Genomic DNA, 12,085 nt, shown 5'->3' with positions numbered 1-12,085 from the left:
ACTGGTTACAAATAAAAACATGCCACTCACAGACTACATTTTCACAAATAATGCAATTAGAAAATTTATATTAAAAACTAACAGTATTATGCAATATAGCTCAGGCATGTTGTGCTTTATTAAATATATAAAATATTTGCCTTCCCATTTTAAATATTTACATTTTTAATACTTAAATTGTGAATTATGATCATTATGAATATCGATGCATTTCACGCATTCGGTTACCTGAAACACCAGACAGTCAAAAAGGACACACAAAATCATTGTGTCACAATTAAATGAACATAGCAGCAGCACGCGTAAGTTACTCTCGGATCTGTAATGATCGATCGGTGAATATCAGTGCCACATGCCTCAATCCAACAGACCTAAGTTTTACTGACATGTGTCAGTAGACAACCCACAAACGGAATGGTATGAGCCACTGGACATCGGAAGTGCCACTCGACGAGCCACCACTAAACAGTGACATGAGCCACTGGACACCGGAAGTGCCACTCGACGAGCCACTAAACGGAGTGGCATGAGCCACTGGACACCGGAAGTGCCACTCGACAAGCCACTGGTACGAGCCAATTGAAACCGGAAGTGCCACAAAACACAGTGGCATGTGCCACTGGCTTCTGTGCGTAAGATGCCATGCCACTTAATGTTAAAACCCCTTCTCCCCTTGTGTGGAGAATATTCAAAGTGCAACCTTTGGAAATGCATGGATGTATTGACTGGAGAGAAATATATGTACAAAACTGATGTTGTGATTGGTTAAAATATTTACTTTACTCTTATAATATCAATGAGAATGTCAGAGACTATATCATTAGAAACATAAAAGCGTTACAAGAGTTTACAGTTTTTTTTTCAACAAGCATTGTTCAATATTGAAAGCACATTTTCAAAACTCTTCACACAGTCAGTGAAACAGAAGTCAATGCAGACCAAACTGTGAAGCATTTTTCATTGCTTTCACACAAAATGCATTCAGTGATTCTCTTTTCCCATTCATACTCCACAACATGCAAAATACTAAAGTATATATTTTCAGCACATTTTTCTAATTCTAACACATTCAAAACACAATAATGGCAAATTACAAGCATTTATGAAACAATTATTTTATAATATTGTCAATTTTATAGCCGAAAAATAATCATTACCAGCTAATTGCAATTTTAGCTGAAAATCCATTTGGCCAAATGCAAGAGAGTAATTTACCATCATGAACAACTACACGTTATTACAGTTATGTGGAGAATGGATTTTATTTAATCTTTTTTACTATCATTACAGCACTGGAGTTATTTTTCCCTCTCTTTTCACCTTTTTGCTTTAATTTTCAAATACTATATTCATATAAAAAAGACATTTTGATTAATTTCTGAATCATTCTTGTTACAAATGCTTTAAATAAAGGGGGGGAAAATAAAAGTTGATCATGTATGTAGCTCTTTTTGTTGTTAGTGTTTTGTAGGTCAGTGTGTTGTGAATGTAATGTGTGTTTTCTGAATGAGAATTGTTGTCTGTGTTATGTTGATCTGAGTGAGTTTTGGAGGTGAGATTAACTGTTTGACCAACATTGTGTGAAAAGTTTTGAAAATGTGGTTTCAGTATTGACTGAAACATAACCCTGTAATATAGAGCAGCGCAGTGTGTAAGTGTTTCAAACTCAGATTGCATAAATCAGGTGTGTGCCATACGGTGACAAAATATAGTTTTATTACATTTTTGTAATGCTTTTTGGTTTTATTACATTTTGATTTGCAAAAGATCTGAAGTCTTCTTATACTTATAAAATGAGCCTTGTTTTTAAAAATGTGCTTAAGCAATCGTAAAAAACCTGTAAGAAAATGACTATTGAGATTAAAACATCTATGACGATTTCAAAGATATAAACATTCTGACTACAGCTAGATTGTCTTACAATAATAAAGACAAGATTACATTACAGGGATGTGAATCTAAACGATTAGATGCACAAAAGTTGATGTTGTCACATGCAGTGATATTTTCATTGACAGTAGCTGATAATGGATTGAACTGATGTTGATGTCATCATCAAGAGCCAGATGAGGCTTTATGTTCACCCTCTGCACCTGTTCACCTAATGTCTGTCAACAGAAGAGACACATTATTTATACACTTAAGTTTACTATTCACACTTACAGTAAAGTACTTTTGTTATTATGTTCACTGTTTCGGACATTTCTCTCCTGACATACGGTTTAGTTTCACACAGCTAGGACTTTTATTATGAAGCAGTCAGTAAAGAAAAACCTCAGGCACTTACGCAGACATGATGCATCCAGACACGTGAGCATAGTTACCGGTGTAGTGGACGTCACAGCGGACAATATTATTGCTGAAGTCTGATTCTGATATCTGGTAACCTGGATTAACAGTAATCTGAACCAAACAGAGACATTTCACAACCAAGACAGATGATTCTTACTCTACATAATAATGTAAATGTGGTATAACCTTGAGAATGTATTCCCCAGGCTGAACATCTGTAATATCAATCCACTGGCAGTCGATGTCTGCGCTGTAAATGTCATAACATCCAGGACTCAAACCCTGTGCCCTCCACCAGACGTTCATTCACAAGAAGAAAGAAAATACAACGACAGAATAATTATAATGATGAACATCTCTTTAGTGTGCTGTAGGAGAGAGAGAGAGCAATGATGATGATGATGATGATGATGATGATGATGTACCTGTGTATGGGATGTGCAGGCGTACCGTCTGTAGTATCCTGGGTCACAACTCGTGTCCTCCAGACAGAAACTGGCTTTATGACCTTCTGCAACTTTTTTCTGTGTGCTTGAATCCAGCAGGTCGTAATGGGAAAACTCATTCATACTGTGATAATGTCTTATTGTGCCACAGGAGAGAAAATACATATTCATATTTATGAACCCTTCTGCATACAAAAAATCATGTTTGATCATCAACAATATATCCAGAAACAAAACATGGATATGAGCTCATTTTAGTGAACGAAAAACAATCTTGACCTGTACTGTGATGTGAATCACAGTAACTTAATTCATACTTATAGTGCCAAAGGTTTTGCTCACTGGTGACAGCTGTGCCATTCCCACGCGTGTCGTGGCCTGTTGGGCAAAAAATCTGCAGTGCCCTGATTCTTCACACGCTGTGGAAAGCGCAGTAAAACTCTGGTGTCATAGTCATGTGCGTGAGCAGCTGAACTGATGAGCAGAAAAGAGATACGGTAATTCAGATGAGTCTTAAAAAAATATAAAGCAAGAACTCTTATCCAAAAGAACCATCTTTTATATATGTACATATATGGGTCTGTGGAGATTCATTCAAGTTCTTTTTCTGTCTCTGACTTTCTTATGGATTTATCAGCTGGTTACATTGTAGTGGATGGGTGTACTGTGTGATCTGTGTTTTTATCACTAACCTCGCCAGGCACTTTTCCTCAGCAGCACATCTGAGACTGTACATGGAAACCCTCTGGACATACGTGGACACCTGGATCATATAAGGGTCCATCACGAGATCTGGAAGCCCTGAGGACATGAAAGAGCTCTATGGGTTTGTTTCCTCATAATAATCATCATCACACTAACTCTCATAAACATCACATCTTACCATTTTGGAAATATCTGGTTCCATAGCCGTGATGTCTCTGTGCGCTTCTCTGCCTGTAGTAGGAGTCATAGTAATTGTAGTAGGGATTATATGGACTATTCCGGTAGGATTTGTAAGGATCATACGGGTCATCTCCGATCATTATGTCGTCTGCGCCCAATGCGTTTGGAGAGCTCGTGTTCTGAGCGACTACTGGCGCTCTGCGGTTCGTCTCTATTCGGCGCGGTGGCGCGTACTCAGATCCGGCACTGAGCAGCTGATAAACGCGTCCGTTATTCGTCCATCGCGTCCGCGCTCGCAGCGCACCTGCCTGTTGCGCGCGAGGAGCCTCTCGAGATTCTGCGTTTAAAAGTGTCGGGACACAAACCCACACAAACAGCAGAAGTACACAAACACAACTCTCCATAATCCACACAAAACCCGAAGCTTGCAAAGAAAATGCTGCTCTTTCTTCGACAGGAACGCGTGCGTCTGATGTGGCTCTTGGTCTCTTGTTGTTTTAGGAGGGGCTGTTCAGGTACTCTCGGAGGGTTTTAAACTTTCTCTTTGGGTGACGTATTAATCCTCTCATTATAGTTTGCGACCTGTACTTTCTAGTTACAGTAATGTCATTGTAAACTGAGATGAAGAACTCAACGATGCGCAGAGTTCACAATGATAGACAGCAATAAAAGTTAAACACAAACTGTCAATGTAAAACTCTTTTCCAAACAGAGGATTTACAGTAAAAGAAATATTGATGCACTTGACTTTATTCGTGCTGTTTCAAAAGTATTTGCACTAACACTGCGTAAAAACCTCATCATGTCTCTTTAAAAAGATAAAAAGCTCAGTTTGTAAAGCATTAAAGGGGGCATTTCACCAGACTTTTTTAAGATGTCAAATACATTTTTGATGTCCCCAGAGTACATATGTGAAGTTTTAGTTCAAAATATTATATAGATATTTATTAGATGATGTTAAAATGGACACTTCGGTGTGAGCAAAAATGTGCCGTTTTCTGTGTGTCCCTTTAAATGCAAATGAGTTGATCTCTGCACTAAATGACATTGCCGTGGTTGGATAGTGCAGATTAAGGGGCAGTATTATTATAATAAGATCCCTTTCTGGCATCACAAGGGGAGCAAAATTTCAATTAGCTATTTTCACATACTTGCAGAGAATGGTTTACCAAAACTAAGTTACTGGGTTGATCTTTATCACATTCTCTAGGTTGACAGAAGCACTGGGGACACAATTATAGCACTTAAACATGAAAAAAATCAGATTTTAATAATATGTCCCCTTTAAGTTGCATTGTTAAAAGGTTGTGGGGTTGATTTCCAAGGGTCAAACATGGACACAGAAATAATAAAGAAATGTCTATAGCTTGAAAAAGTTGCTTTGTATGGCAAATGAAAATGTAATGTTTCAGTAAAATGACTCCAGCATATCTTTAAGAGAAAGATGTTGTTTACATCTCAAGTGTATTTGACTTGAATTCTCTAAAATAAGTAATGAGCTCTCAAATGTGGAGCTCCTACTGCTGGATTTCAGTCTCTCATCCACGTCTTGATGTTCTCGTGGACTCGTCACAACACTTCAGAAAGACAGATAACAGAAGAAGCACGATAGGAGATCTCCAGCTTTTACATCCTGTGACGACAACTTTCTCCTGTGGTTAATGTGCAGCTTTGTCTGTATTGAGGTTTTGAATGTGCTGCCCAGCTGTTTGCTAAATATGCTCTTTTTAAGGTTTTAAATGGTGTCCTATGGGTGTGTGTGTGTGTCCTTGCCCCGTTAAATTCAAATAAAACCTCCTCACACACTACATGTGGCTCAGAGCTTTGACTTCTCCAGCACAGCAGGATCACAGCTAGAACCACATCAGCACTGACGTGAAGGATTCATTTCACAAACGTCATTACGCTTTGATTCGGACACGTTACATCCGTCACAGAGATTTCATCACATGCACAGCTGCACTGAGACAACACACATTGGAAACAAGCTTTAGGAATAAAGTTTTATAATAATTTCATTAATTATGAAATATGTGTTACATTCTCATAAATAAAGGTTACTGAAAGGTTCTTTGTCTGGCTGTTTGGTTCCATAAAGAATAAAAACTTTCTTTTGCACAAAAGGTTCTTTAATCATGGTTCTAAGTAAATCAATGTCCTTTTGGGGAACCAAAAATGCACTGTAATATGTTTTATGTTACTTTAACTTAACAAATTAAGTTAAACTATTTCAACATGTTTTTATAAGTTATGTCAACTTATCACAGGTCAAAACTTAAAATAGTAACCAAGTTGTTTAAACTTCATGCTGCATTTTTTTTTACATAGTAGCATCACCGTGCAAAATCTTTTTAGCACCTTTATTTGTAAGAGTGTATAAACACCCGAGCTAGCCCCTGTTAGTCTCCTCCTGTCCTCCTGTCACCAAATACAGGCCCCACAGGGTTTTTATGAAAAAATCTGATCAACTTTTCAAAGAGCAAAACAGTTTGAGTCGGTCACATTAATTCAAACAATGGAAAGAATAATTGCTTCTTATTTGTCAAAAGAAAACATAAGCACAAAGAAGCTACAAGCTCTTTAACACGCACACAGACACACACACACACACACACACACACACACACACACACACACACACTCACACACACACACACGCACTTGGTTATTTGAAGAGCTCTGGAAAAAGTGAGAAAAAAGTGAGAATTGTGAACGCAACAGTTTTTAAACTGTAGTTAAGATCAAAGTGAAAGGGATTTTATCGCACTGAAAGTATTTCCTACTGAATATAAAGTCTAGTAGGTGGATGTTTGGATGAGATGCAGATGTGCCGCAGTGATGTGAAGACTTTAATCTGCAGTATAATGAGGAGAGACTCTGCAGGGAGACCAACGTCTTAAAATCCAGCAGCTCACATCACCGACTATAAAAACATGAGTGCTGCTGCTGACCCCCTAAAATATCAAAATCAGCTGTGTGTTTTTTTACATTAACCTATTTTCATCAATCCAATTACAGATTAAAAAAGTACAGTCTATGGGGCAGTTTTCCAGACAGGGTTTAGATTAATCCAGGACTACCCTTAGTTATATTAGGACATTTAAGTAGTTCTTATACCTTACAAAAAACAATACTGGTGTGCACCTTAAGACAAAACAATGGCACTGATTTATGTGAAGATATCTCAGTACAAGATGTTTTTAAAGGGGACATTTCATAAGACTTTAAGATCTTTGGTGTCCCCAGAGTATGTATATGAAGTTTTAGCTCAAAATACCCCACAGATAATTTATTATAACATGTTAACATTGACACACATTGTAGGTGTGAGAAAAAATGTGCTGGTTTTGGGTTTGTCCTTTAAAATGCAAATGAGCTGATGAAATCAAACACTGATCACAATAATGATGGTTTGTTGAAATTATTTCTCTCTCTTTCTGTACTAAATGACATTGCCGTGGTTGGATAATGCAGATTGGGGCAGTATTATTATAATAAGATCCCCTTCTGACATCACAAGGGGAGCCAAATTTCAATTAGCTATTTTCACATGCTTACAGAGAATGGTTTACAAAAACTAAGTTTCTGGGTTGATCTTTATCACATTTTCTAGGTTGATTGAAGAATTGGGGACCCAATTATAGCACTTAAACATGAGGAAAAAGTCAAATTTTCATCATATGTTCGTTTTAAAATAAGGCAGCTCAAACCTTCCATCTTTAACCCGGAGAAAGAGTTTAAAAGTAGCTGACTGAAGCTGTGGATTTCATCTATCATCTGGTTTATGCTCCATTTCTGAATGAATGTAAAACGTCAGAGCTGGGTTTCTTAAGGAGTTGTTTCAGATATGCAATGTAAACAAAATGTATCACAGACTCTTTGCTTTGACTTATATGGATTAAATCATTCAGAGTTTTTTGTCTATTTTAACCCTTTAAAGGTGAAATGTGTCATTTCTGAGCAAATACTGCTTTTCAAGGGATTTCCAGAACACGCTATCCTGTCCAAATATTTTAACATCCACAAAAACTACTGTAACACATCGAGACCATTATTATAACAAATCATGTTTAGCTGCAGATATTTTCATATTTTTAATTGGTACTTAACATACAATTTTCATTTTATATTGTCAAAAATGCTGACATCTTTAAAATCATCTCATATCAAAAATAAGCTCTTTAAATATTTCAAGGTTCTCTATACAAAAACAAATGCCTTTAAAAAGGTCACGTTCTGTACACTGATTGATTGAGAATGTGACAGAAGTGAACAGTGTTGTTTTGACTTTCTGTTGGCAGAGCTCAGCACTGTATACATCATCTCACACTGTATCTCACACTGTATACATCATCTCACACTGTATCTCACACTGTATTCATTATCTCATACTGTATCTCACACTGCATACATCATCATACACTGCATCTCATACTGTATACATCATGTCACACTGTATACGTCATCTCACACTGTATACATCATCTCACACTGCATCCCACACTGTATACATCATCTCACACTGTATCTCACACTGTATACATCATCTCACACTGTATGTCACACTGTATACGTCATCATACACTGCATCTCATACTGTATACATCATGTCACACTGTATCTTACACTGTATACGTCATCTCACACTGCATACATCATCTCACACTGTATGTCACACTGTATACATCATCTCACACTGTATGTCACACTGTATACATCATCTCACACTGTATGTCACACTGTATACGTCATCATACACTGCATCTCATACTGTATACATCATGTCACACTGTATCTCACACTGTATTCATTATCTCATACTGTATCTCACACTGCATACATCATCATACACTGCATCTCATACTGTATACATCATCTCACACTGTATCTTACACTGTATACGTCATCTCACACTGCATACATCATCTCACACTGTATACATCATCTCACACTGCATCTCACACTGTATGTCACACTGTATAGATCATGTTACACTGTATCTCACACTGTATTCATCATCTCACACTCTTTTCACACTGTATACATCATGTCACACTGTATCTCACACTGTATACATCATCTCACACTCTTTGTCACACTGTATACGTCATCTCACACTGTATACATCATGTCACACTGTATCTCACACTGTATACATCATCTCACACTCTTTGTCACACTGTATACATCATCTCACACTGTTTGTCACACTGCATACATCATATCACACTGTATCTCACACTGTATACGTCATCTCATACTGTATACATAATCTCACACTGCATCTCACACTGTATAGATCATGTTACACTGTATCTCACACTGTATTCATCATCTCACACTCTTTTCACACTGTATACATCATCTCACACTGTATGTCACACTGTATACATCATCTCATATACACCATCTTGCACTGTATACATCATCTGACACTTTCTCTCAGACTATATACTTCTCATAAATGTTTTGATGTAAATCAGTATGTGTAAAGTTTGGTTTGTGTTGATAGCAGCAACATTATAAGATCTCTTTCAACCCCTCAGACTTCACGTTACTTAATCCTTTTAAATGTTGATCTTAGAAGAACTCAAATAAGTCAAATATAAGATGAAATGTTGTTGTGTTTCTCCGTGTGGAGATTTGTGATTTTCCAAGAGATTTCCACTGCCTTAGATGTTATGGACTCACTGAACACCACATTATGAGATGAAGATGCTCATCACAAGACCTGCAGGAAAACATGAGAAAGACATTCAGCTCAATTCATGACAGTAACATGAAGCAAACGGCAAAAGAACGGAAAGAGTTCAGCCCTGTCAAGTGTTCATATCATTTTAATTAAAAACATCTAATGGCAAAAGTAAAATAATAATAAAAAATAATAGTCCCAAAAACATGAGAGCAGAACCATAAAACAAGTCCTGGATTTCTGTGTCTTCGGCACATCGGCAAACTAGTAATCTGATATTAAGATTCAACAACACATTCATCTCCTTCAAGATAATATTGAGCCAGCAGTCAAAATATAAATGTGACACAACATCAGAATCTCAGTCAGTGACAGACAGACAGACAGACAGACAGACAGAGAGGTCACATTAAATCTGTTTTTGTCACTGACTCTATAACATTACTGACCAGTGGCTTCATAAACTGGTTATTTTCTATCTGCTGCCCCTTTAAGAAACTCATAATGATCTGTTGATACATTATGTGATATGAGTAACAGCACTGTTCTGTTTGCCAGCTTTGACTAACTTTATAACATTTTCCTCTTATCATTAAACCTTCAGCGGTTTTAACATTAACAGTCATCAGGTTTCAAAGAATTTGATGACTCAGTTAACTAATTTATCTCCAGGTTTCTTATGATGAGAGAGCTCTGATTGACAGCCCTTACCATTCAACATCTCCAGACATGTGAGGTGCAGCGGTTCTCCTCTGTGGTTCTCCTGATCCTCCCTCTTAAACCTCATGAGCATCTTCAGGTGAAGTGGATGGAGCTCTCAAATGAAAAGGACCTGCAGAGAACTAAACAGCGTTCGGTCAGATCCAACAAACATCAGACAGTCGTGCTGGTGGACTTGCGCAGGATGGTCTTGTGTGGTTTTTGCGAGGCGCGGGCTGTTAGCGGGCTGAAAGCGAGGTTTCCGTTCTCCGCCAGGATCTGAGCCGGTGGCGTACACAGATGAGGACTCCGACTCAGTTTGACATCGATCACTTCTGTATGCAAGTGCAAATCCGTGTCGTCCGCGTCGCACTGCAAGTCACAGTCGGGACAGTAGCCGTGATATTGGACCTTCTCGCTGAACCGGACTCGTTCCCTCGTGGTCTGAGGACAGCGGTTCTTCTCGTGCCTCGGAGCCGCCGGCGGCCCTGCGATTCTGGGTCCGTGACAGGAGCCTCGGCTGTATGTGATGGCTGGGAAAGCGCCGTTCCGTATCAGCGGCCCATTTGCCGCCATTAGTATCCCCGAGGATGGGTCTTCGTGATCCTCGCCTCTGGACAGGGCGGTGCAGGGCGGAGGCAGGGGCGGGTTGGGTCTCTTTAGAACCGTGAGAATGGCAGAGGACACAGATGAAGGTCTGAGGAGCATCTCCTCCGGGTAAACTTTGATCCTCTCCATGCTGGAGGTGGTGGTCATACTGCTGGAACTACTGTTGAGCGTGTCCGTCTTTGAGCTGTCCCTCGTCTCCTCCTCCAGATGAAGGTCTGATGTCAGACAGTCGATATCATGGACCACCTGAGATCAGACACATCAGATCATCGTTGAGATATAATGAGAAAATCAGCTGCTAATACACAACAGATTAAATTCCATCAGTATGAGAATCTGATTATTATTTAATCGATGTCCAATGTCAACAAGTTTTATTTATATCACAATAATGTGCCTTTGGCTTTGTATTTCTGTAAGTGTTTATTATTCAAGCAAACATCCAGCTGCTCTCTGACATCATCAGGAAGATAAACTGATGTTAATGAAAAGTGACAAAAGCACAACAATACAAAGACAAACTAAATATCATAACATCAGACAGATGTGATCTGACATCAGAGAAACGCGATTTGTGATGATGTGTCCAGCATCAGGGACAGTTTTAATGTTTACATGAAGGCCTCAGTTGACATGAACATCAGATATCATACACAACACACATCAGCATCATATTCACATATGTCTATACTGTGAGAAACACACACACAAAGACACACAGAGAAAGAGAGGGAGAAAGACAGGGAGAGAGAGAGACCACACACCTCTTTGAGTTCCTTCGCTACATCCTTCAGATCTCCTAAGATGTTCTCCAGATCTTTCACGATGCCACGAATCTGTCGCTTGACCTTAACTTTATTCACGGCTGTGACGCCGGACATCCTCCGAACCGGAGCGGATCACGGCTGTGTTTCGTGTCCTCTCATGACGATCACCACGCATACTAAAAATGTTCGCGTGTTTTATTAAAGATGCAGCGGGTCCCGGTGAGCTTGCGCATGCGCACTGGAACAACGGACATACGCGCCACATAAACACCGACCTCATGAATCACGAATAATGCGGAGAGGACGAAAATATTCACTTATTATTATTCATTCCTCCTACAACATTTAAACACTGACACGAGCACAAGCAGCATCAAGTCAGAGGGCAACAGATTTTATTCACATCACTTTTCTCTGACAAACACACGGAGCCTGGGACTGGATATCGGATCTCTTGAATGTGAAGAATCGATCCGTTTACTGACGTGTGTCTGCTAATAAATAACTACATAAGTAGTAGTGCTCGTGGATCATTTTAATGTGACATTTTAACCAACAACCGTAGTATGCAAAAAAAATAGATATTTAAATTTTTGAATTTATTTTCATCAGCAGTGAACCATAAAAGACGAATGACACAAAAACATGAAACGTTAAAACACTTTCTCTCAGCAGTTTAAAGATTCGCGGATCTG

The 12,085-nt window shown here is 38.7% G+C and overlaps 2 protein-coding genes across 2 annotated transcripts; both read right to left on the bottom strand.

The window, feature by feature from the left end:
* Window positions 1–1,303: 1,303 nt before the first annotated feature.
* Window positions 1,304–5,315, bottom strand: LOC135729950 (protein-lysine 6-oxidase). The gene is made up of 7 exons (XM_065247853.2): window positions 3,622–5,315; window positions 3,431–3,539; window positions 3,081–3,212; window positions 2,718–2,874; window positions 2,479–2,574; window positions 2,288–2,403; window positions 1,304–2,108 (listed from the first exon to the last, which is right to left on the bottom strand). The coding sequence occupies exons 1-7, from the start codon at window positions 4,025–4,027 to the stop codon at window positions 2,102–2,104; spliced, it is 1,023 nt and encodes a 340-aa protein (XP_065103925.1). The 5' UTR covers window positions 4,028–5,315; the 3' UTR covers window positions 1,304–2,101.
* Window positions 5,316–7,736: 2,421 nt separating this feature from the next.
* Window positions 7,737–11,980, bottom strand: prr16 (proline rich 16). The gene is made up of 3 exons (XM_065248058.2): window positions 11,388–11,980; window positions 10,027–10,869; window positions 7,737–9,354 (listed from the first exon to the last, which is right to left on the bottom strand). Exons 1-2 carry the CDS (start codon window positions 11,502–11,504, stop codon window positions 10,189–10,191), a joined length of 798 nt encoding a protein of 265 aa, XP_065104130.1. The 5' UTR covers window positions 11,505–11,980; the 3' UTR covers window positions 7,737–9,354; window positions 10,027–10,188.
* Between the last annotated feature and the right edge of the window lie 105 nt (window positions 11,981–12,085).

This window comes from Paramisgurnus dabryanus, chromosome 11 (assembly GCF_030506205.2).
Source record: "Paramisgurnus dabryanus chromosome 11, PD_genome_1.1, whole genome shotgun sequence".
Classification (NCBI taxonomy): domain Eukaryota; kingdom Metazoa; phylum Chordata; class Actinopteri; order Cypriniformes; family Cobitidae; genus Paramisgurnus; species Paramisgurnus dabryanus.
Note: the sequence above shows the minus strand (reverse complement) of the source record. Positions and strands in the feature narration are given on the sequence as shown.

What these genes read in the sequence shown, in the direction of transcription:
- prr16 (XM_065248058.2), bottom strand. Translation starts at nt 11,504, where the DNA reads ATGTCCGGCGTCACAGCCGTGAATAAAGTTAAGGTCAAGCGACAGATT. An exon ending in TAGCGAAGGAACTCAAAGAG is followed by an intron (nt 10,870 to 11,387) that starts GTGTGTGGTCTC and finishes GTCTGATCTCAG; the next exon opens with GTGGTCCATGATATCGACTG.
- LOC135729950 (XM_065247853.2), bottom strand. Translation starts at nt 4,027, where the DNA reads ATGGAGAGTTGTGTTTGTGTACTTCTGCTGTTTGTGTGGGTTTGTGTC. An exon ending in GAGGAAAAGTGCCTGGCGAG is followed by an intron (nt 3,213 to 3,430) that starts GTTAGTGATAAA and finishes TCTGCTCATCAG; the next exon opens with TTCAGCTGCTCACGCACATG. An exon ending in GAATGGCACAGCTGTCACCA is followed by an intron (nt 2,875 to 3,080) that starts GTGAGCAAAACC and finishes TGGCACAATAAG; the next exon opens with ACATTATCACAGTATGAATG.